Source organism: Trichomycterus rosablanca, chromosome 6 (assembly GCF_030014385.1).
Source record: "Trichomycterus rosablanca isolate fTriRos1 chromosome 6, fTriRos1.hap1, whole genome shotgun sequence".
Classification (NCBI taxonomy): domain Eukaryota; kingdom Metazoa; phylum Chordata; class Actinopteri; order Siluriformes; family Trichomycteridae; genus Trichomycterus; species Trichomycterus rosablanca.
The window spans coordinates 16809803-16832119 of NC_085993.1; the positions used below are offsets into that span (position 1 = coordinate 16809803).

The following is a 22317-nucleotide window of genomic DNA, read 5'->3' on the forward strand; positions in this document are numbered from 1 at the left end:
CTGTGAAAGCAGCATGGTAAGGCAGTGCAGTGTAAACATTGTTGTTAATGCAGAAATATTTGTGGCTTTATGTACACACAGTAAAAACCCTCACACTGTCTACATAAACTTGGGACGTGTACAGTGGGGGCACGAAATTCTGAGAACAAAAACATAGCCAGTCAAAGTCTGGATAATATGCTAAACAATACGAAATAGCCACAATGGATAGAAGTCCTGTCTATGTGCGTTATTGCGGTGAAAGCAGACCCACAGTGACTCTGAACAGGATAAAGTGGGGGGTAAAACACACAAGTAAATGAATACCAAACCAAAAAGAAATGATCAGAAATAATCAGTTTGGTTACAGGAAAAGATGAGTAGATAACTGAAGAGATTTACCAGAATGTAAAAAAGCCCAAAGCGAGTTTATTATATAATATAATACAAAATAGTTCACCATCACAAATGAGTATAAATCAATGAGTAACACAGTAAGAGCATACCATAGTACTTTTGGATAACGGAGACAGTTTAGTGTTGGTCAGTTAGGAAGGGTTTGTTAATGAGAGATTTCAAATGTTCTTCGTCATCGAACCATTCCCCCCATTTATTCAGACAGTTATATTAAATGTTCAGCTTTATCTTTTCTTCTTGCTCTCTTTCTTTGGTTTCTGTCGGACAGGCTGTGCAGGTGCCTTCTGCTTTCTGCTAGCTTCAGAAGCTTTTGGCTCAGCCGGCTCTGTAGTCTCCTCCTGTTACCAAATGTTAAAAGTCATTAGTCTATCTTTAAATAGAATAGATTGTCTTTATTTGTCATATATACATATACAGGCGTACAGTACCATGAAAAATCTACTCTAAGAAAATCGAAAATAAATAAGATGAGAAACGTAAACAGTGCAGATGCTGGGGTGGCGGGGGTTGCTGGCATGGTTTGGATCACATCGGATTAAAAAAATAATAATATAACTACCAACCTGATCAGTATAACTAAATATTTCTATCCAAACAGAAGGTGTTTCTGTCAGGATGACAATGCATGAATACACAAGGCATGGGGGTCATGAATGGTGTGATGAGTATGAAAATGATTTGCAAATCATGAAAATGCAAATCATTTGCTGTGGCCTTCATATTCACTAAATCTTCTGCAAATAAACACCTCAGCCAAAAAACTAAATGAATCAAAATACATCCATACATCAGGCATATACAGTACATAATGTGGTCAAATGTACGTGGACACCCCTTGTAGATAAGTTCATGTGTTTTAGCCATACTAGGGATGTTAATGATGAACTGATAACTGACAATTACGTCATTGTTTGATGAATACTGTCAGTTAACATTTTCGCATTTTCGCATTTTGTTTACGTGAACCACTGGTCAGAATTGCGGCAGGTAAACACTAGGCGCAAGAAAGAAATACTCTGGCAGGGCTTGTTAATATTAATATTTTATAAATCATATACAGTGATACTATAAAGCATAAAAATCAAAAACTGTAGCTGTTTTGTGTCAGCATGGTGTCTGCACGTTCATATATGAACACATGGATCTGTGTGTAGTTGTTTCTATACAAAAATGTGGATATTTTGCATCTAGTCCCTGTACAAAGGTAGAACTTATACTAATATGCTTATACTATTATATTGTATTATATTAAAGCTCTTGACAACAGCATAGTAACACAGCTAAACTTCGTTATATACTGTTATTATATATTTTAATATACCGACTGCACCTTTACTATTTATTTACTATATGTATTGTTAGAGCATGTAATGAACTGCTTGCTGCTGACTGTTTAAAATCTACATTTAGAATGCTGAGCTGTTTCTCAGATAACCAAGCATGTGTGATTAATGGATATGCATTGATTTAAAAAGAATTGACAATATGCATCCCTAAGCCATGTCCACTGGTAACTATTTTTTTTAATGTAAAAAAAATCAAACATAAAATACATGCTTTCAACTTTGTGGCAAACCTGTGCACAAAGTGAGATTAGTTAAAATATTGAAAAACAGAGCATCACTTAAAATGTTATTTAGGTAGGCCTTCTTGTTCAATATCACTACCAAACTTCACAAATGCTCTTCTGAATAAACTGGCCTGATCATACAAGATATATCTGCCTAGAATCAAGTATTAACTTTGTTTGATCTCCACCCTGGTTGAGGATAGCCTGACACACGCCCCTTCCGACACGTGCAGTAGCCGAGTTCGTATGCAGATCAGTTTCGTGTACGAAGAGCCACACCCTGATCAACGCATTATCCCTCGTCTCTGTGCAGGCACCATCAGTCAGCCAGCAGAGGTCGTAATTGCATCAGTTATGAGGTCCCATCCGGCACCCCAACTAGAACAACAGCCAATCGTTGTTTGTGTAGGGGCCAAGACTGCCGGATGGCAGAGCTGAGTTTCTAACCCTTTAACATTTAAAAAAATATATACACTGATCAGCCATAACATTAAAACCACCTCCTTGTTTCTACACTCACTGTCCACTTACCATGTAGAAGCACTTTGTAGTTCTACAATTACTGATAATTACAAATAACATGTCCACTCACTGTCCATTCTATTAGACACTCCTACCTAGTTGGTCCACCTTGTAGATGTAAAGTCAGAGACGATCGCTCATCTATTGCTGCTGTTTGAGTTGGTCATCTTCTAGACCTTCATCAGTGGTCACAGGACGCTGCCCACGGGGATATATGGCTGGATATATTTGGTTGGTGGACTATTCTCAGTCCAGCAGGGACAGTGAGGTGTTTAAAAACTCCAGCAGCTCTGCTGTGTCTGATCCACTCATAACAGTACAACACACACTAATCATCCACCACCACCTAAATAATACCTGCTCTGTGGTGGTCCTGGGAGAGTCCTGACCATTGGAAAAACAGCATGGAAGCAGGCTAACAAAGCATGCAGAGAAACAGATGGACTACAGTCAGTAATTGTAGAACTACAAAGTGCTTCTATATGGTAAGTGGAGCTGATAAAATGGACAGTGAGTGTAGAAACAAGGAGGTGGTTTTAATGTTATGGTTGATCAGTGTACTTAGCCCTATTTGAATCTCAGGCAGCCCGTATAGAGTCCCTTTATTTGTTATATATAAATAAGCAGGTGTAAAGTACAGTCAGTCCCTGAAGCTGAGAGAATTAAAGGCTGCTTAAGGGCCCAATAGTGAGTGCTTATCAGAGCCAGGTTTAAAATCCACAACCTTTAAACTAAAAGCCCAGAGCTTTACCACTTTATTATTATTACATTAACAGATCATAGCAAACAAAACGTGCCTTTTCCACCCAGTGGGGAACCCACCCCAGTATGAACCCTACAACATCTAGCTTACTGATGATGCTTCCAGTTTGCAGTACCTGTTCATGGTTTTTGGAGGTGGGAATGATTATTGCTAAGATACAGACGAGCTGGAAAATCGCTCCAAGAAACAGTCCATAGCGTAAAACACTCTCAAAAAAGGTTGGTTCAGGAACCTCTGGTGTTGAAAGATCCAGATCCCCAGACATGCTGTTACTCTGTGGCTGTAAGCAAATCATGAAACAAGAGAGACGTGTGTGGTTAGACTGGCATGTAAAACAGCATGTTAGTGTAGTACAAGCATACTAGCATACTTGCATACTAAACAGTACACTATCACATTATAGTACAGTAGTACTATTACATACTGCGATATACTGTTTTGGCATACTACTAAGTATGATAGAAAAGGGTTTGGAAAGCCGTGTTACCTAATTAGCAGGCAAGTACAAGTGAGTTAAAACAGCATTGCGACTATGTTTTACTATAGTATTCCGAATAAAACCTCATTACTTACGATTAAATAATATAATCCCAATTTTAAAGACTTCAGCTCCTCTTATCGGTCCTTTGTTTCTCTTTAGCTGTGCTAAGCGTTGACGGCAGTGTAACAGTAAAGCGACACACTGCCTCCTGCTGTATAGGAGAGGCACTACGTTGTAAAATCCGTAATATTGATTATTTTGGTGATCTGCGATCTTCTATCATTTGTCAGTCAAGAGCGTAACAAAAGCACATATTTATCTGAAAAGTGCCAATTATTATAACTGAGACTATTATATAGCACGTTACTACTCCGCAGCTTCATTACTTGCTATCTATCACCATCTCTAGTTAAATACTGTATACACCAATCAGCCATAACATTAAAACCACCTCCTTGTTTCTACACTCACTGTCCATTTTATCAGCTCCACTTACCATATAGAAGCACTTTGTAGTTCTACAATTACTGACCATCTATTTCTCCACATACATTTTTATCCTGCTTTCACCCTGTTCTTCAATGGTCAGGACCCCCACAGGACCACCACAGAGCAGCTATTATTTAGGTGGTGGATGATTCTCAGCACTGCAGTGACACTGACATGGTGGTGGTGTGTTAGTGTGTGTTGTGCTGGTATGAGTGGATCAGACACAGCAGCCCTGCTGGAGTTTTTAAATACCGTGTCCACTCACTGTCCACTCTATTAGACACTCCTACCTAGTTGGTCCACCTTGTAGATGTAAAGTCAGAGACGATCGCTCATCTATTGCTGCTGTTTGAGTTGGTCATCTTCTAGACCTTCATCAGTGGTCACAGGACGCTGGCCACGGGGCGCTGTTGGCTGGATATTTTGGTTGGTGGACTATTCTCAGTCCAGCAGTGACAGTGAGGTGTTTAAAAACTCCAGCAGCGCTGCTGTGTCTGATCCACTCATACCAGCACAACACACACTAACACACCACCACCATGTCAGTGTCACTGCAGTGCTGAGAATGATCCACCACCCAAATAATACCTGCTCTGTGGTGGTCCTGGGAAAGTCCTGACCATTGAAGAACAGGGTGAAAGCAGGCTAAAAATGTATGTAGAGAAACAGATGGACTGCAGTCAGTAATTGTAGAACTACAAAGTGCTCCTATATGGTAAGTGGAGCTGATAAAATGGACAGTGAGTGTAGAAACAAGGAGGTGGTTATAATGTTATGCCTCATCGGTGTATAATGTAATGTTGAATTCTAGCTCAGCTTTTTAATTGAAGCCTTGTGTTGTTGGGATATTTAAATCAAAATGTATGACAAAATGTCATGCTAATGCTTACATGCTAATTGAATCCTCACTTTTCCAATGCAACTTTGCTACCTTTTATTCATTATTATTTTATTAGTGTGATTGCTGTAGGCAAGCACACTATTGTTATCCGAAAGTCATATTATTATTATTAGTGTGATTGCCTAAAGGCAATCATACTGTGGCGCCGGCGAGCAGGAAGGCGAGCGTCGGGACCTCGAGTGAGCTGCCCTTGGCAGATCTCTCAGTGGTTTAGGACGTACACTCATTCACACACACATACATTCATACAACAGACAAACATATAAGCTACCTATCCAGCTCTCACCGCAGCCACCCAGTCTCCCACACTGGGATACACGCTGACGGTAAGCCTGGATACCACGGCTCCTCCCACTGACGCTACAATACTATTGTTATCCGAAAGTCATATTATTAGTGTGATTGCCTAAAGGCAATCATACTATTGTTATCCGTTAGTCATATTATTAGTGTGATTGCAGAATGCAAGCACACTATTGTTATTGTTATTTTCGTTTTCAATATATTATTATTATTCTGCCCGTTTTTTGTCCGTGCTTCTTCTCCCGCAGTTTTCGAGATATCGACCCCGTTCCAGCGCCAAATCGTCCGGCCCATACGGGAATAGAGCGCTTGTATACAACTTTTGGATCGAACCAACACTGTGGGCACAGTGCCCGTTTTAAGGTGCCCGTTTTTCCCCATTGACTCCCATTCATTTTGAAATGAATTTCGAGCTATCAACGCCGTTCCAACCCTTGATCGACCGGGTCATTAATTAGCGCCCAAATCCAAAAAATCATCCGGATACGCCCATCCGTGTGGCATTTATGCCCGTTTTTGCCCGAATTTTTGGACAAAAATCTTGACACCTTTGGCTTTCCACAGAACGTCAACGTGATGACGTAGACGGCATCTTCAGGCCGTTCTGAGAATAGAAAATGGCGGCCGCCAAAAAATCTGACTTATTTTGGTCTGTAACTAAAGTATTAGTGATTTTTAAGATGAAAACGCTGCACAGAATGAAATTATAGTGCAGTTAGACTTTGCAGTGAGCGTCATATCGTTCGCGCTGCAACAGAAACAAAGATATTTATATCCGTTAGCTTCAAGGCTAACGGATGCATTGAAATCAATGGGAATTGCTAAATGCTAAAAGAGGGACCGAAGTCTGAGTGCACTATGCCTGAAATCTGTAAATGAGACACAGCCGATCATAGATTGCGCAATACCATGGCCCCTGCAGTGATAATCACATGTAAATGAATGAGTACTGATTTGTAAGCAGTACAAACGTGCAGAAATGCATTTTTTTACAGGTTTGGCTTTTCAAACACACCCAGAGTGAACTTGTGCTCACACCACAGCTTGTGCACAGATACAGTGGCCTGTCTGGGAGAAAGTATTCACACCCCACGCACCGCACCACTTCTAAACGCATGCGCGCCCCCGACCTGCGCACGCCCGCCGACCGGCACACGGCAATCACACTCGCATTTTCTCCGGAAATGCACTCTCTAGTTATTATTAGTGTGATTGCAGAATGCAAGCACACTATTGTTATTGTTATTTTCGTTTTCAATATATTATTATTATTCTGCCCGTTTTTTGTCCGTGCTTCTTCTCCCGCAGTTTTCGAGATATCGACCCCGTTCCAGCGCCAAATCGTCCGGCCCATACGGGAATAGAGCGCTTGTATACAACTTTTGGATCGAACCAACACTGTGGGCACAGTGCCCGTTTTAAGGTGCCCGTTTTTCCCCATTGACTCCCATTCATTTTGAAATGAATTTCGAGCTATCAACGCCGTTCCAACCCTTGATCGACCGGGTCATTAATTAGCGCCCAAATCCAAAAAATCATCCGGATACGCCCATCCGTGTGGCATTTATGCCCGTTTTTGCCCGAATTTTTGGACAAAAATCTTGACACCTTTGGCTTTCCACAGAACGTCAACGTGATGACGTAGACGGCATCTTCAGGCCGTTCTGAGAATAGAAAATGGCGGCCGCCAAAAAATCTGACTTATTTTGGTCTGTAACTAAAGTATTAGTGATTTTTAAGATGAAAACGCTGCACAGAATGAAATTATAGTGCAGTTAGACTTTGCAGTGAGCGTCATATCGTTCGCGCTGCAACAGAAACAAAGATATTTATATCCGTTAGCTTCAAGGCTAACGGATGCATTGAAATCAATGGGAATTGCTAAATGCTAAAAGAGGGACCGAAGTCTGAGTGCACTATGCCTGAAATCTGTAAATGAGACACAGCCGATCATAGATTGCGCAATACCATGGCCCCTGCAGTGATAATCACATGTAAATGAATGAGTACTGATTTGTAAGCAGTACAAACGTGCAGAAATGCATTTTTTTACAGGTTTGGCTTTTCAAACACACCCAGAGTGAACTTGTGCTCACACCACAGCTTGTGCACAGATACAGTGGCCTGTCTGGGAGAAAGTATTCACACCCCACGCACCGCACCACTTCTAAACGCATGCGCGCCCCCGACCTGCGCACGCCCGCCGACCGGCACACGGCAATCACACTCGCATTTTCTCCGGAAATGCACTCTCTAGTTATTATTCCACCCGTTTTTTGTCCGCGTTTCTTCGTCCGCAGTTTTCGAGATATCGACCCCGTTCCAGCGCCAAATCGTCCGGCCCATACGGGAATCGAGCGCTTGTATACACGTTTTCGATCCGCCCGCCCGTTCGCCAGCCACGCCCGCTTTTGTAGCGTTTTTTGGTCCCATTGACTTCCATTCATTTTTTTAGAATGGGATTTTCCTATACCGGCCCTCGACTCAAATCGAGAGCTAGGATTTAAAGATAAAGTATTTACCCCCCCATCCACCAAACACACACTGTAGCTCTTCTATACAGCATTTAGATACGCTCACTTCCCACTGATGTAACCCCACTCACATACAACATTTAGATACGCTCACTTCCCACTGAGCATGGGCATTCGAACTCACACCCACCTGCCACGCCCGTTTTTCGGCCCCATTCACTTCCATTCATTTTTTGAAAGTTCGAGATATCGACGCCGTTCCAACTCTAAATTGTAAAGCCCCCTGATGTAACCCCGACATAGGTACAGCATGGGGATTCGAACCCACACCCACCTGCCACGCCCGGTTTTCAGCCCCATTCACTTCCATTCATTTTTTGAAAGTTCGAGATATCAACGCCGTTCCAACTCTAAATTGTAAAGCCCCCTGATGTAACCCCGACATGGGTACAGCATGGGGATTCGAACCCACACCCACCTGCCACGCCCGGTTTTTGGTCCCATTCACTTCCATTCATTTTTTGAAAGTTCGAGATATCAACGCCGTTCCAACTCTAAATTGTAAAGCCCCCTGATGTAACCCCGACTCGGGTACAGCATGGGGATTCGAACCCACACCCACCTGCCACGCCCGGTTTTTGGTCCCATTCACTTCCATTCATTTTTTGAAAGTTCGAGATATCAACGCCGTTCCAACTCTAAATTGTAAAGCCCCCTGATGTAACCCCGACTCGGGTACAGCATGGGGATTCGAACCCACACCCACCTGCCACGCCCGATTTTCGGCTCCATTCACTTCCATTCATTTTTTGAAAGTTCGAGATATCAACGCCGTTCCAACTCTAAATCGGAAAACCCACTGATGTAACCCCAACTTGGGTACAGCATGGGGATTCGAACCCACACCCACCTGCCACGCCCGGTTTTTGGTCCCATTCACTTCTATTCATTTTTTGAAAGTTCGATATATCAACGCCGTTACAACTCTATATCGTAAAGCCCACTGATGTAACCCCGACTCAGATACAGCATGGGGATTCGAACCCATGCCCACCTGCCACGCCCATTTTCCGGCTCCATTCACTTCCATTCATTTTTTGAAAGTTCGAGATATCAACGCCGTTCCAACTCTATATCGTAAAGCCCACTGATGTAACCCCGACTTGGGTACAGCATGGGGATTCGAACCCACACCCACCTGCCACGCCCGGTTTTTGGTCCCATTCACTTCCATTCATTTTTTGAAAGTTTGAGATATCAACGCCGTTCCAACTCTATATCATAAAGCCCCCTGATGTAACCAAGACTCAGGTACAGCATGGGGATTCGAACCCACGCCCACCTGCCACGCCCGGTTTTGGTCCCCATTCACTTCCATTCATTTTTTGAAAGTTTGAGATATCGACGCCGTTCCAACTCTATATCGTGAAGCTCACTGATGTAACCCCGACTCAGATACAGCATGGGGATTCGAACCCACGCCCACCTGCCACGCCCGGTTTTTGTCCCCATTCACTTCCATTCATTTTTTGAAAGTTTGAGATATCAAAACCGTTCCAACTCTAAATCGTAAAGCCCACTGATGACACCCCAACATGGGTACAACATAGGGATTCGAACCCATGCCCACCTGCCACGCCCATTTTTCAGCTCCATTTACTTCCATTCATTTTTTGAAAGTTCGAGATATCAACGCCGTTCCAACTCTAAATCGTAAAGCCCACTGATGTAACCCCGAATCAGATACAGCATGAGGATTCGAACCCACGCCCACCTGCCACGCCCGGTTTTTGGTCCCATTCACTTCCATTCATTTTTTGAAAGTTCGAGATATCAACGCCGTTCCAACTCTATATCGTAAAGCCCCCTGATGTAACCCCGACTCAGGTACAGCATGGGGATTCGAACCCACACCCACCTGCCACGCCCGGTTTTTGTCCCCATTCACTTCCATTCATTTTTTGAAAGTTTGAGATATCATTGCCATTCCAACTCTATATCGTAAAGCTCACTGATGTAACCCCGACTCAGATACAGCATGGGGATTCGAACCCATGCCCACCTGCCACGCCCGGTTTTTGTCCCCATTCACTTCCATTCATTTTTTAAAAGTTCGAGATATCAACGCCGTTCCAACTCTATATCGTAAAGCTACCTGATGTAACCCCGACTCAGATACAGCATGGGGATTCGAACCCACACCCACCTGCCACGCCCGGTTTTTGTCCCAATTCACTTCCATTAATTTTTTGAAAGTTCGAGATATCAACGCCGTTCCAACTCTATATCGTAAAGCTACCTGATGTAACCCCGACTCAGGTACAGCATGGGGATTCGAACCCACACCCACCTGCCACGCCCGGTTTTTGTCCTCATTCACTTCCATTCATTTTTTGAAAGTTCGAGATATCAACGCCGTTCCAACTCTATATCGTAAAGCCCACTGATGTAACCCCGACTCAGGTACAGCATGGGGATTTGAACCCACACCCACTTGCCACGCCCAGTTTTTGTCCCCATTCACTTCCATTCATTTTTTGAAAGTTCGAGATATCAACGCCGTTCCAACTCTATATCGTAAAACCCACTGATGTAACCCCGACTCAGATACAGCATGGGGATTCGAACCCACGCCGACCTGCCACGCCCGGTTTTTGTCCTCATTCACTTCCATTCATTTTTTTAAAGTTCGAGATATCGACGCCGTTTCAATTTTAAATCGTAAATCCCACTGATGACACCCCAACTTGGATAAAGCATTGGGTTACGCGCGCCCGCCCGATCGGCACACGGCAATCACACTCGCATTTTCTGCAGGAAATGCACATCTCTAGTTATTAGTGTGATTGCAGAATGCAAGCACACTATTGTTATTGTTATTTTCGTTTTCAATATATTATTGCCATTCCGCCCGTTTTTTGTCTCCCTTTCTTCGTCCGCAATTTTCGAGATATCGACCCCGTTCCAGTGCCAAATCGTCCGGCCCATACGGGAATGGACTGCTTGTATACAGCTTTTGGATCGAACCAACACTGTGGGCACAGTGCCCGTTTTAAGGTGCCCGTTTTGCCCCATTGACTCCCATTCATTTTGAAAAAAATTTCGAGCTATCAACGCCGTTCCAACCCTTGATCGACCGGGTCATTAATTAGCGCCCAAATCCAAAAAATCATCTGGATACGCCCATTTGTGTGGCATTTATGCCCGTTTTCGCCCGAATTTTTGGACAAAAATCTTGACACCTTTGGCTTTCCACAGAACGTCAACGTGATGACGTAGGCGGCATCTTCAGGCCGTTCTGAGAATAGAAAATGGCGGCCGCCAAAAAATCTGACTTATTTTGGTCTGTAACTAAAGTATTAGTGATTTTTAAGATGAAAACGCTGCACAGAATGAAATTATAGTGCAGTTAGACTTAGCAGTGAGCGTCATATCGTTCGCGTTGCAACAGAAAAAAAGATATTTATATCCGTTAGCTTCAAGGCTAACGGATGCATTAAAATCAATGGGAATTGCTAAATGCTAAAAGAGGGACCGAAGTCTGAGTGCACTATGCTTGAAAGCTGTAAATGAGACACAGCCGATCATAGATTGCGCAATACCATGGCCCCTGCAGTGATAATCATATGTAAATGAATGAGTACTGATTTGTAAGCAGTACAAACGTGCAGAAATGCATTTTTTTACAGGTTTGGCTTTTCAAACACACCCAGAGTGAACTAGTGCTCACACCACAGCTTGTGCACAGATACAGTGGCCTGTCTGGGAGAAAGTATTCACACCCCATGCACCGCACCACTTCTAAACGCATGCGCGCCCCCGACCTGCACACGCCCGCCGACCGGCACACGGCAATCACACTCGCATTTTCTCCGGAAATGCACTCTCTAGTTAGTGTGATTGCAGAATGCAAGCACACTATTGTTATTAGTGTGATTGCAGAATGCAAGCACACTATTGTTATTGTTATTTTCGTTTTCAATATATTATTGCCATTCCGCCCGTTTTTTGTCTCCCTTTCTTCGTCCGCAATTTTCGAGATATCGACCCCGTTCCAGTGCCAAATCGTCCGGCCCATACGGGAATGGACTGCTTGTATACAGCTTTTGGATCGAACCAACACTGTGGGCACAGTGCCCGTTTTAAGGTGCCCGTTTTGCCCCATTGACTCCCATTCATTTTGAAAAAAATTTCGAGCTATCAACGCCGTTCCAACCCTTGATCGACCGGGTCATTAATTAGCGCCCAAATCCAAAAAATCATCCGGATACGCCCATCCGTGTGGCATTTATGCCCGTTTTTGCCCGAATTTTTGGACAAAAATCTTGACACCTTTGGCTTTCCACAGAACGTCAACGTGATGACGTAGACGGCATCTTCAGGCCGTTCTGAGAATAGAAAATGGCGGCCGCCAAAAAATCTGACTTATTTTGGTCTGTAACTAAAGTATTAGTGATTTTTAAGATGAAAACGCTGCACAGAATGAAATTATAGTGCAGTTAGACTTTGCAGTGAGCGTCATATCGTTCGCGCTGCAACAGAAACAAAGATATTTATATCCGTTAGCTTCAAGGCTAACGGATGCATTGAAATCAATGGGAATTGCTAAATGCTAAAAGAGGGACCGAAGTCTGAGTGCACTATGCCTGAAATCTGTAAATGAGACACAGCCGATCATAGATTGCGCAATACCATGGCCCCTGCAGTGATAATCACATGTAAATGAATGAGTACTGATTTGTAAGCAGTACAAACGTGCAGAAATGCATTTTTTTACAGGTTTGGCTTTTCAAACACACCCAGAGTGAACTTGTGCTCACACCACAGCTTGTGCACAGATACAGTGGCCTGTCTGGGAGAAAGTATTCACACCCCACGCACCGCACCACTTCTAAACGCATGCGCGCCCCCGACCTGCGCACGCCCGCCGACCGGCACACGGCAATCACACTCGCATTTTCTCCGGAAATGCACATCTCTAGTTGTTATTTTCGTTTTCAATATATTATTGCCATTCCGCCCGTTTTTTGTCTCCCTTTCTTCGTCCGCAATTTTCGAGATATCGACCCCGTTCCAGTGCCAAATCGTCCGGCCCATACGGGAATGGACTGCTTGTATACAGCTTTTGGATCGAACCAACACTGTGGGCACAGTGCCCGTTTTAAGGTGCCCGTTTTGCCCCATTGACTCCCATTCATTTTGAAAAAAATTTCGAGCTATCAACGCCGTTCCAACCCTTGATCGACCGGGTCATTAATTAGCGCCCAAATCCAAAAAATCATCCGGATACGCCCATCCGTGTGGCATTTATGCCCGTTTTTGCCCGAATTTTTGGACAAAAATCTTGACACCTTTGGCTTTCCACAGAACGTCAACGTGATGACGTAGGCGGCATCTTCAGCCCGTTCTGAGAATAGAAAATGGCGGCCGCCAAAAAAGCTGACTTATTTTGGTCTGTAACTAAGGTATTAGTGATTTTTAAGATGAAAACGCTGCACAGAATGAAATTATACTGCAGTTACACTTAGCAGGGAGCGTCATATCATTCGCGTTGCAACAGAAAAAAAGATATTTATATCCGTTAGCTTCAAGGCTAACGGATGCATTAAAATCAATGGGAATTGCTAAATGCTAAAAGAGGGACCGAAGTCTGAGTGCACTATGCCTGAAAGCTGTAAATGACACACAGCCGATCATAGATTGCGCAATACCATGGCCCCTGCAGTGATAATCACATGTAAATGAATGAGTACTGATTTGTAAGCAGTACAAACGTGCAGAAATGCATTTTTTTACAGGTTTGGCTTTTCAAACACACCCAGAGTGAACTTGTGCTCACACCACAGCTTGTGCACAGATACAGTGGCCTGTCTGGGAGAAAGTATTCACACCCCACGCACCGCACCACTTCTAAACGCATGCGCGCCCCCGACCTGCGCACGCCCGCCGACCGGCACACGGCAATCACACTCGCATTTTCTCCGGAAATGCACTCTCTAGTTATTAGTGTGATTGCAGAATGCAAGCACACTATTGTTATTGTTATTTTCGTTTTCAATATATTATTATTATTCTGCCCGTTTTTTGTCCGTGCTTCTTCTCCCGCAGTTTTCGAGATATCGACCCCGTTCCAGCGCCAAATCGTCCGGCCCATACGGGAATAGAGCGCTTGTATACAACTTTTTGATCGAACCAACACTGTGGGCACAGTGCCCGTTTTAAGGTGCCCGTTTTTCCCCATTGACTCCCATTCATTTTGAAATGAATTTCGAGCTATCAACGCCGTTCCAACCCTTGATCGACCGGGTCATTAATTAGCGCCCAAATCCAAAAAATCATCCGGATACGCCCATCCGTGTGGCATTTATGCCCGTTTTTGCCCGAATTTTTGGACAAAAATCTTGACACCTTTGGCTTTCCACAGAACGTCAACGTGATGACGTAGACGGCATCTTCAGGCCGTTCTGAGAATAGAAAATGGCGGCCGCCAAAAAATCTGACTTATTTTGGTCTGTAACTAAAGTATTAGTGATTTTTAAGATGAAAACGCTGCACAGAATGAAATTATAGTGCAGTTAGACTTTGCAGTGAGCGTCATATCGTTCGCGCTGCAACAGAAACAAAGATATTTATATCCGTTAGCTTCAAGGCTAACGGATGCATTGAAATCAATGGGAATTGCTAAATGCTAAAAGAGGGACCGAAGTCTGAGTGCACTATGCCTGAAATCTGTAAATGAGACACAGCCGATCATAGATTGCGCAATACCATGGCCCCTGCAGTGATAATCACATGTAAATGAATGAGTACTGATTTGTAAGCAGTACAAACGTGCAGAAATGCATTTTTTTACAGGTTTGGCTTTTCAAACACACCCAGAGTGAACTTGTGCTCACACCACAGCTTGTGCACAGATACAGTGGCCTGTCTGGGAGAAAGTATTCACACCCCACGCACCGCACCACTTCTAAACGCATGCGCGCCCCCGACCTGCGCACGCCCGCCGACCGGCACACGGCAATCACACTCGCATTTTCTCCGGAAATGCACTCTCTAGTTATTATTATTCTGCCCGTTTTTTGTCCGGCTTTCTTCGTCCGCAGTTTTCGAGATATCGACCCCGTTCCAGCGCCAAATCGTCCGGCCCATATGGGAATGGACTGCTTGTATACAGGTTTTCGATCCGCCCGCCCAGTCGCCGGCCACGCCCGTTTTTCCGAAAAAATTTTCCCATAGACTTCCATTCATTTTCGAAATATTTTAAGATATCGACGCCGTTCCAACTCTAAATCGTCCAGCCCGTTATTGACGTCACTTCTTGAAGAAAGCTTTAGGATCCGCCCGCCCGTTCGCCCGCCACGCCCGTTTTTTACCGGTTTTGGACAATCATTCTGGCTTTTTTTTCTACAATTTTCGAGATATCGATACCGTTCCAACTCTAAATCGTCCGGCCCGTTATTGCCGACACATTTTGAAAAAAGCTTTTTGATCCGCCTGCCCGTTCACCCGCTACGCCCGCTTTTATACCGATTTTTGGACCATTCATTTTTGTTGAAGGGTTAGTTAATGGTTACTTCTACAACCTTTATTTAACCTATAAGAGCCCCATTCACTTCCATTCACTTTTTGAAAGTTCGAGATATCGACGCCGTTCCAACTCTATATCGTAAAGCTCACTGATGTAACCCCGACTCAGATACAGCATGGGGATTCGAACCCACACCCACCTGCCACGCCCGGTTTTTGGTCCCATTCACTTCCATTCATTTTTTGAAAAATTGAGATATCGACGCCGTTCCAACTCTATATCGTAAAGCTCACTGATGTAACCCCGACTCAGATACAGCATGGGGATTCGAACCCACACCCACCTGCCACGCCCGGTTTTTGTCCCCATTCACTTCCATTCATTTTTTGAAAAATTGAGATATCGACGCCGTTCCAACTCTATATCGTAAAGCTCACTGATGTAACCCCGACTTGGGTACAGCATGGGGATTCAAACCCACGCCCACCTGCCACGCCCGTTTTTCGGCCCCATTCACTTCCATTCATTTTTTTTTAAATTTGAGATATCGACGCCGTTCCAACTCTATATCGTAAAGCTCACTGATGTAACCCCGACTCAGATACAGCATGGGGATTCGAACCCACACCCACCTGCCACGCCCGGTTTTTGTCCCCATTCACTTCCATTCATTTTTTGAAAGTTTGAGATATCGACGCCGTTCCAACTCTAAATCGTAAAGCCACCTGATGACACCCCGACTTGGGTACAGCATGGGGATTCGAACTTACCCCCACCTGCCACGCCCGTTTTTCGGCTCCATTTACTTCCATTCATTTTTTGAAAGTTTGAGATATCAACACCGTTCCAACTTTAAATCGTAAAGCCCACTGATGTAACCCCGACTCAGATACAACATGGGGATTCGAACCCACGCCCACCTGCCACGCCCGGTTTTTGTCCCTATTCACTTCCATTCATTTTTTGAAAGTTTGAGATATCAACACCGTTACAACTTTAAATCGTAAAGCCCACTGATGTAACCCCGACTCAGATACAGCATGGGGATTCGAACCCACGCCCATCTGCCACGCCCGGTTTTTGTCCCCATTCACTTCCATTCATTTTTTGAAAGTTCGAGATATTGACGCCGTTCCAACTCTAAATCGTAATGCCCAATGATGACACCCCTACATGGGTACAGCATGGGGACTCGAACCCATGCCCACCTGCCACGCCCGTTTTTTGGCTTTATTTACTTCCATTCATTTTTTGAAAGTTCGAGATATCAATGCCGTTCCAACTCTAAATCGTGAAGCCCACTGATGACTCTCCGAGTTGGATAGAGCATGGGGATTCGAACCCACGCCCGATCGGCACACGGCAATCACACTCGCATTTTCTCCGGAAATGCACATCTCTAGTTATTATTATTATTCCACCCGTTTTTTGTCTCCCTATCTTCGTCCGCAGTTTTCGAGATATCGACCCCGTTCCAGCGCCAAATCGTCCGGCCCATACGGGAATCAACTGCTTGTATACAGGTTTTCGATACGCCCGCCAGTTCGCCAGCCACGCCCGCTTTTGTAGCATTTTTTGGTCCCATTGACTTCCATTCATTTTTTAGAATGGGATTTTCCTATACCCTCCCTCGACTCAAATCGAGAGCTAGGATTTAAAGATAAAGTATTTACCCCCCATCCCCCAAACACACACTGTACCTCTTCTATACAGCATTTAGATACGCTCACTTCCCACTGATGTAACCCCACTCACATACAACATTTAGATACGCTCACTTCCCACTGAGCATGGGGATTCGAACCCACACCCACCTGCCACGCCCATTTTTCAGCTCCATTCACTTCCATTCATTTTTTGAAAGTTTGAGATATCGACGCCGTTCCAACTCTATATCGTAAAGCCCCCTGATGTAACCCCGACTCAGATACAGCATGGGGATTCGAACCCACGCCCACCTGCCACGCCCGGTTTTTGGTCCCATTCACTTCCATTCATTTTTTTAAAGTTTGAGATATCAACGCCGTTCCAACTCTAAATTGTAAAGCCCACTGATGTAACCCCGACTTGGGTACAGCCTGGGGATTCGAACCCACACCCACCTGCCACGCCCGGTTTTTGGTCCCATTCACTTCCATTCATTTTTTGAAAGTTTGAGATATCGACGCCGTTCCAACTCTAAATCGTAAAGCCCACTGATGTAACCCCGACTTGGGTACAGCATGGGGATTCGAACCCACACCCACCTGCCACGCCCGGTTTTTGGTTCTATTCACTTCCATTCATTTTTTGAAAGTTTGAGATATCAACGCCGTTCCAACTCTAAATCGTAAAGCCCCCTGATGTAACCCCGACTCAGATACAGCATGGGGATTCGAACCCACACCCACCTGCCACGCCCGGTTTTTGTCCCCATTCACTTCCATTCATTTTTTTAAAGTTTGAGATATCAACGCCATTCCAACTCTAAATTGTAAAGCCCACTGATGTAACCCCGACTTGGGTACAGCATGGGGATTCGATCCCACACCCACCTGCCACGCCCGGTTTTTGGTTCCATTCACTTCCATTCATTTTTTGAAAGTTTGAGATATCAACGCCGTTCCAACTCTAAATTGTAAAGCCCACTGATGTAACCCCGACTTGGGTACAGCATGGGGATTCGAACCCACACCCACCTGCCACGCCCGGTTTTTGGTTCCATTCACTTCCATTCATTTTTTGAAAGTTTGAGATATCAACGCCGTTCCAACTCTAAATCGTAAAGCCCACTGATGTAACCCCGACTTGGGTACAGCATGGGGATTCGAACCCACACCCACCTGCCACGCCCGGTTTTTGTCCCCATTCACTTCCATTCATTTTTTGAAAGTTCGAGATATCAACGCCGTTCCAACTCTATATCGTAAAGCCCACTGATGTAACCCCGACTTAGGTACAGTATGGGGATTCGAACCCATGCCCACCTGCCACGCCCATTTTTCAGCTCCATTCACTTCCATTCAGTTTTTGAAAGTTCGAGATATCAACGCCGTTCCAACTCTATATCGTAAAGCCCACTGATGTAACCCCGACTTAGGTACAGTATGGGGATTCGAACCCACGCCCACCTGCCACGCCCGGTTTTTGTCCCCATTCACTTCCATTCATTTTTTGAAAGTTCGAGATATCAACGCCGTTCCAACTCTAAATCGTAAAGCCCAATGATGACACCCCTACATGGGTACAGCATGGGGACTCGAACCCATGCCCACCTGCCACGCCCGTTTTTTGGCTTTATTTACTTCCATTCATTTTTTGAAAGTTCGAGATGTCAATGCCGTTCCAACTCTAAATCGTGAAGCCCACTGATGACTCTCCGAGTTGGATAGAGCATGGGGATTCGAACCCACGCCCGATCGGCACACGGCAATCACACTCGCATTTTCTGCAGGAAATGCACATCTCTAGTTATTAGTGTGATTGCTGTAGGCAAGCACACTATTGTTATCCGAAAGTCATATTAGTGTGATTGCCTAAAGGCAATCATACTATTGTTATCCGTTAGTCATATTATTAGTGTGATTGCAGAATGCAAGCACACTATTAGTGTGATTGCCTAAAGGCAAGCACACTATTGATATTGTTATTTTCGTTTTCAATAAAATATTACTATTCTGCCCGTTTTTTGTCCGTGCTTCTTCTCCCGCAGTTTTCGAGATATCGACCCCGTTCCAGCGCCAAATCGTCCGGCCCATACGGGAATAGAGCGCTTGTATACAACTTTTTGATCGAACCAACACTGTGGGCACAGTGCCCGTTTTAAGGTGCCCGTTTTTCCCCATTGACTCCCATTCATTTTGAAATGAATTTCGAGCTATCAACGCCGTTCCAACCCTTGATCGACCGGGTCATTAATTAGCGCCCAAATCCAAAAAATCATCCGGATACGCCCATCCGTGTGGCATTTATGCCCGTTTTTGCCCGAATTTTTGGACAAAAATCTTGACACCTTTGGCTTTCCACAGAACGTCAACGTGATGACGTAGACGGCATCTTCAGGCCGTTCTGAGAATAGAAAATGGCGGCCGCCAAAAAATCTGACTTATTTTGGTCTGTAACTAAAGTATTAGTGATTTTTAAGATGAAAACGCTGCACAGAATGAAATTATAGTGCAGTTAGACTTTGCAGTGAGCGTCATATCGTTCGCGCTGCAACAGAAACAAAGATATTTATATCCGTTAGCTTCAAGGCTAACGGATGCATTGAAATCAATGGGAATTGCTAAATGCTAAAAGAGGGACCGAAGTCTGAGTGCACTATGCCTGAAATCTGTAAATGAGACACAGCCGATCATAGATTGCGCAATACCATGGCCCCTGCAGTGATAATCACATGTAAATGAATGAGTACTGATTTGTAAGCAGTACAAACGTGCAGAAATGCATTTTTTTACAGGTTTGGCTTTTCAAACACACCCAGAGTGAACTTGTGCTCACACCACAGCTTGTGCACAGATACAGTGGCCTGTCTGGGAGAAAGTATTCACACCCCACGCACCGCACCACTTCTAAACGCATGCGCGCCCCCGACCTGCGCACGCCCGCCGACCGGCACACGGCAATCACACTCGCATTTTCTCCGGAAATGCACTCTCTAGTTAGTGTGATTGCAGAATGCAAGCACACTATTGTTATTGTTATTTTCGTTTTCAATATATTATTATTATTCTGCCCGTTTTTTGTCCGTGCTTCTTCTCCCGCAGTTTTCGAGATATCGACCCCGTTCCAGCGCCAAATCGTCCGGCCCATACGGGAATAGAGCGCTTGTATACAACTTTTTGATCGAACCAACACTGTGGGCACAGTGCCCGTTTTAAGGTGCCCGTTTTTCCCCATTGACTCCCATTCATTTTGAAATGAATTTCGAGCTATCAACGCCGTTCCAACCCTTGATCGACCGGGTCATTAATTAGCGCCCAAATCCAAAAAATCATCCGGATACGCCCATCCGTGTGGCATTTATGCCCGTTTTTGCCCGAATTTTTGGACAAAAATCTTGACACCTTTGGCTTTCCACAGAACGTCAACGTGATGACGTAGACGGCATCTTCAGGCCGTTCTGAGAATAGAAAATGGCGGCCGCCAAAAAATCTGACTTATTTTGGTCTGTAACTAAAGTATTAGTGATTTTTAAGATGAAAACGCTGCACAGAATGAAATTATAGTGCAGTTAGACTTTGCAGTGAGCGTCATATCGTTCGCGCTGCAACAGAAACAAAGATATTTATATCCGTTAGCTTCAAGGCTAACGGATGCATTGAAATCAATGGGAATTGCTAAATGCTAAAAGAGGGACCGAAGTCTGAGTGCACTATGCCTGAAAGCTGTAAATGAGACACAGCCGATCATAGATTGCGCAATACCATGGCCCCTGCAGTGATAATCACATGTAAATGAATGAGTACTGATTTGTAAGCAGTACAAACGTGCAGAAATGCATTTTTTTACAGGTTTGGCTTTTCAAACACACCCAGAGTGAACTTGTGCTCACACCACAGCTTGTGCACAGATACAGTGGCCTGTCTGGGAGAAAGTATTCACACCCCACGCACCGCACCACTTCTAAACGCATGCGCGCCCCCGACCTGCGCACGCCCGCCGACCGGCACACGGCAATCACACTCGCATTTTCTCCGGAAATGCACTCTCTAGTTAGTGTGATTGCAGAATGCAAGCACACTATTGTTATTGTTATTTTCGTTTTCAATATATTATTATTATTCTGCCCGTTTTTTGTCCGTGCTTCTTCTCCCGCAGTTTTCGAGATATCGACCCCGTTCCAGCGCCAAATCGTCCGGCCCATACGGGAATAGAGCGCTTGTATACAACTTTTTGATCGAACCAACACTGTGGGCACAGTGCCCGTTTTAAGGTGCCCGTTTTTCCCCATTGACTCCCATTCATTTTGAAATGAATTTCGAGCTATCAACGCCGTTCCAACCCTTGATCGACCGGGTCATTAATTAGCGCCCAAATCCAAAAAATCATCCGGATACGCCCATCCGTGTGGCATTTATGCCCGTTTTTGCCCGAATTTTTGGACAAAAATCTTGACACCTTTGGCTTTCCACAGAACGTCAACGTGATGACGTAGACGGCATCTTCAGGCCGTTCTGAGAATAGAAAATGGCGGCCGCCAAAAAATCTGACTTATTTTGGTCTGTAACTAAAGTATTAGTGATTTTTAAGATGAAAACGCTGCACAGAATGAAATTATAGTGCAGTTAGACTTTGCAGTGAGCGTCATATCGTTCGCGCTGCAACAGAAACAAAGATATTTATATCCGTTAGCTTCAAGGCTAACGGATGCATTGAAATCAATGGGAATTGCTAAATGCTAAAAGAGGGACCGAAGTCTGAGTGCACTATGCCTGAAAGCTGTAAATGAGACACAGCCGATCATAGATTGCGCAATACCATGGCCCCTACAGTGATAATCACATGTAAATGAATGAGTACTGATTTGTAAGCAGTACAAACGTGCAGAAATGCATTTTTTTACAGGTTTGGCTTTTCAAACACACCCAGAGTGAACTTGTGCTCACACCACAGCTTGTGCACAGATACAGTGGCCTGTCTGGGAGAAAGTATTCACACCCCACGCACCGCACCACTTCTAAAAGCATGCGCGCCCCCGACCTGCGCACGCCCGCCGACCGGCACACGGCAATCACACTCGCATTTTCTCCGGAAATGCACTCTCTAGTTATTATTATTATTCTGCCGGTTTTTTGTCCGTGCTTCTCCTCCCGCAGTTTTCGAGATATCGACCCCGTTCCAGCGCCAAATCGTCCGGCCCATATGGGAATGGAGCGCTTGTATACAACTTTTTGATTCGCCCGCCCGTT

At 44.6% G+C, this 22317-nt stretch overlaps 1 protein-coding gene across 2 annotated transcripts; it reads right to left on the bottom strand.

The window, feature by feature from the left end:
- Positions 1-388: 388 nt before the first annotated feature.
- On the bottom strand, positions 389-3924 carry manbal (mannosidase beta like). Of its 2 annotated transcripts, none has more exons than XM_062996672.1 (3): positions 3825-3924; positions 3367-3531; positions 389-734 (listed from the first exon to the last, which is right to left on the bottom strand). In XM_062996672.1, the coding sequence occupies exons 2-3, from the start codon at positions 3514-3516 to the stop codon at positions 621-623; spliced, it is 264 nt and encodes an 87-aa protein (XP_062852742.1). In that variant the 5' UTR covers positions 3517-3531; positions 3825-3924; the 3' UTR covers positions 389-620. The 2 variants fall into 2 exon arrangements, with proteins under 2 accessions (XP_062852742.1, XP_062852743.1); XM_062996673.1 differs by lacking the exon at positions 3825-3924 and adding an exon at positions 3739-3794.
- Between the last annotated feature and the right edge of the window lie 18393 nt (positions 3925-22317).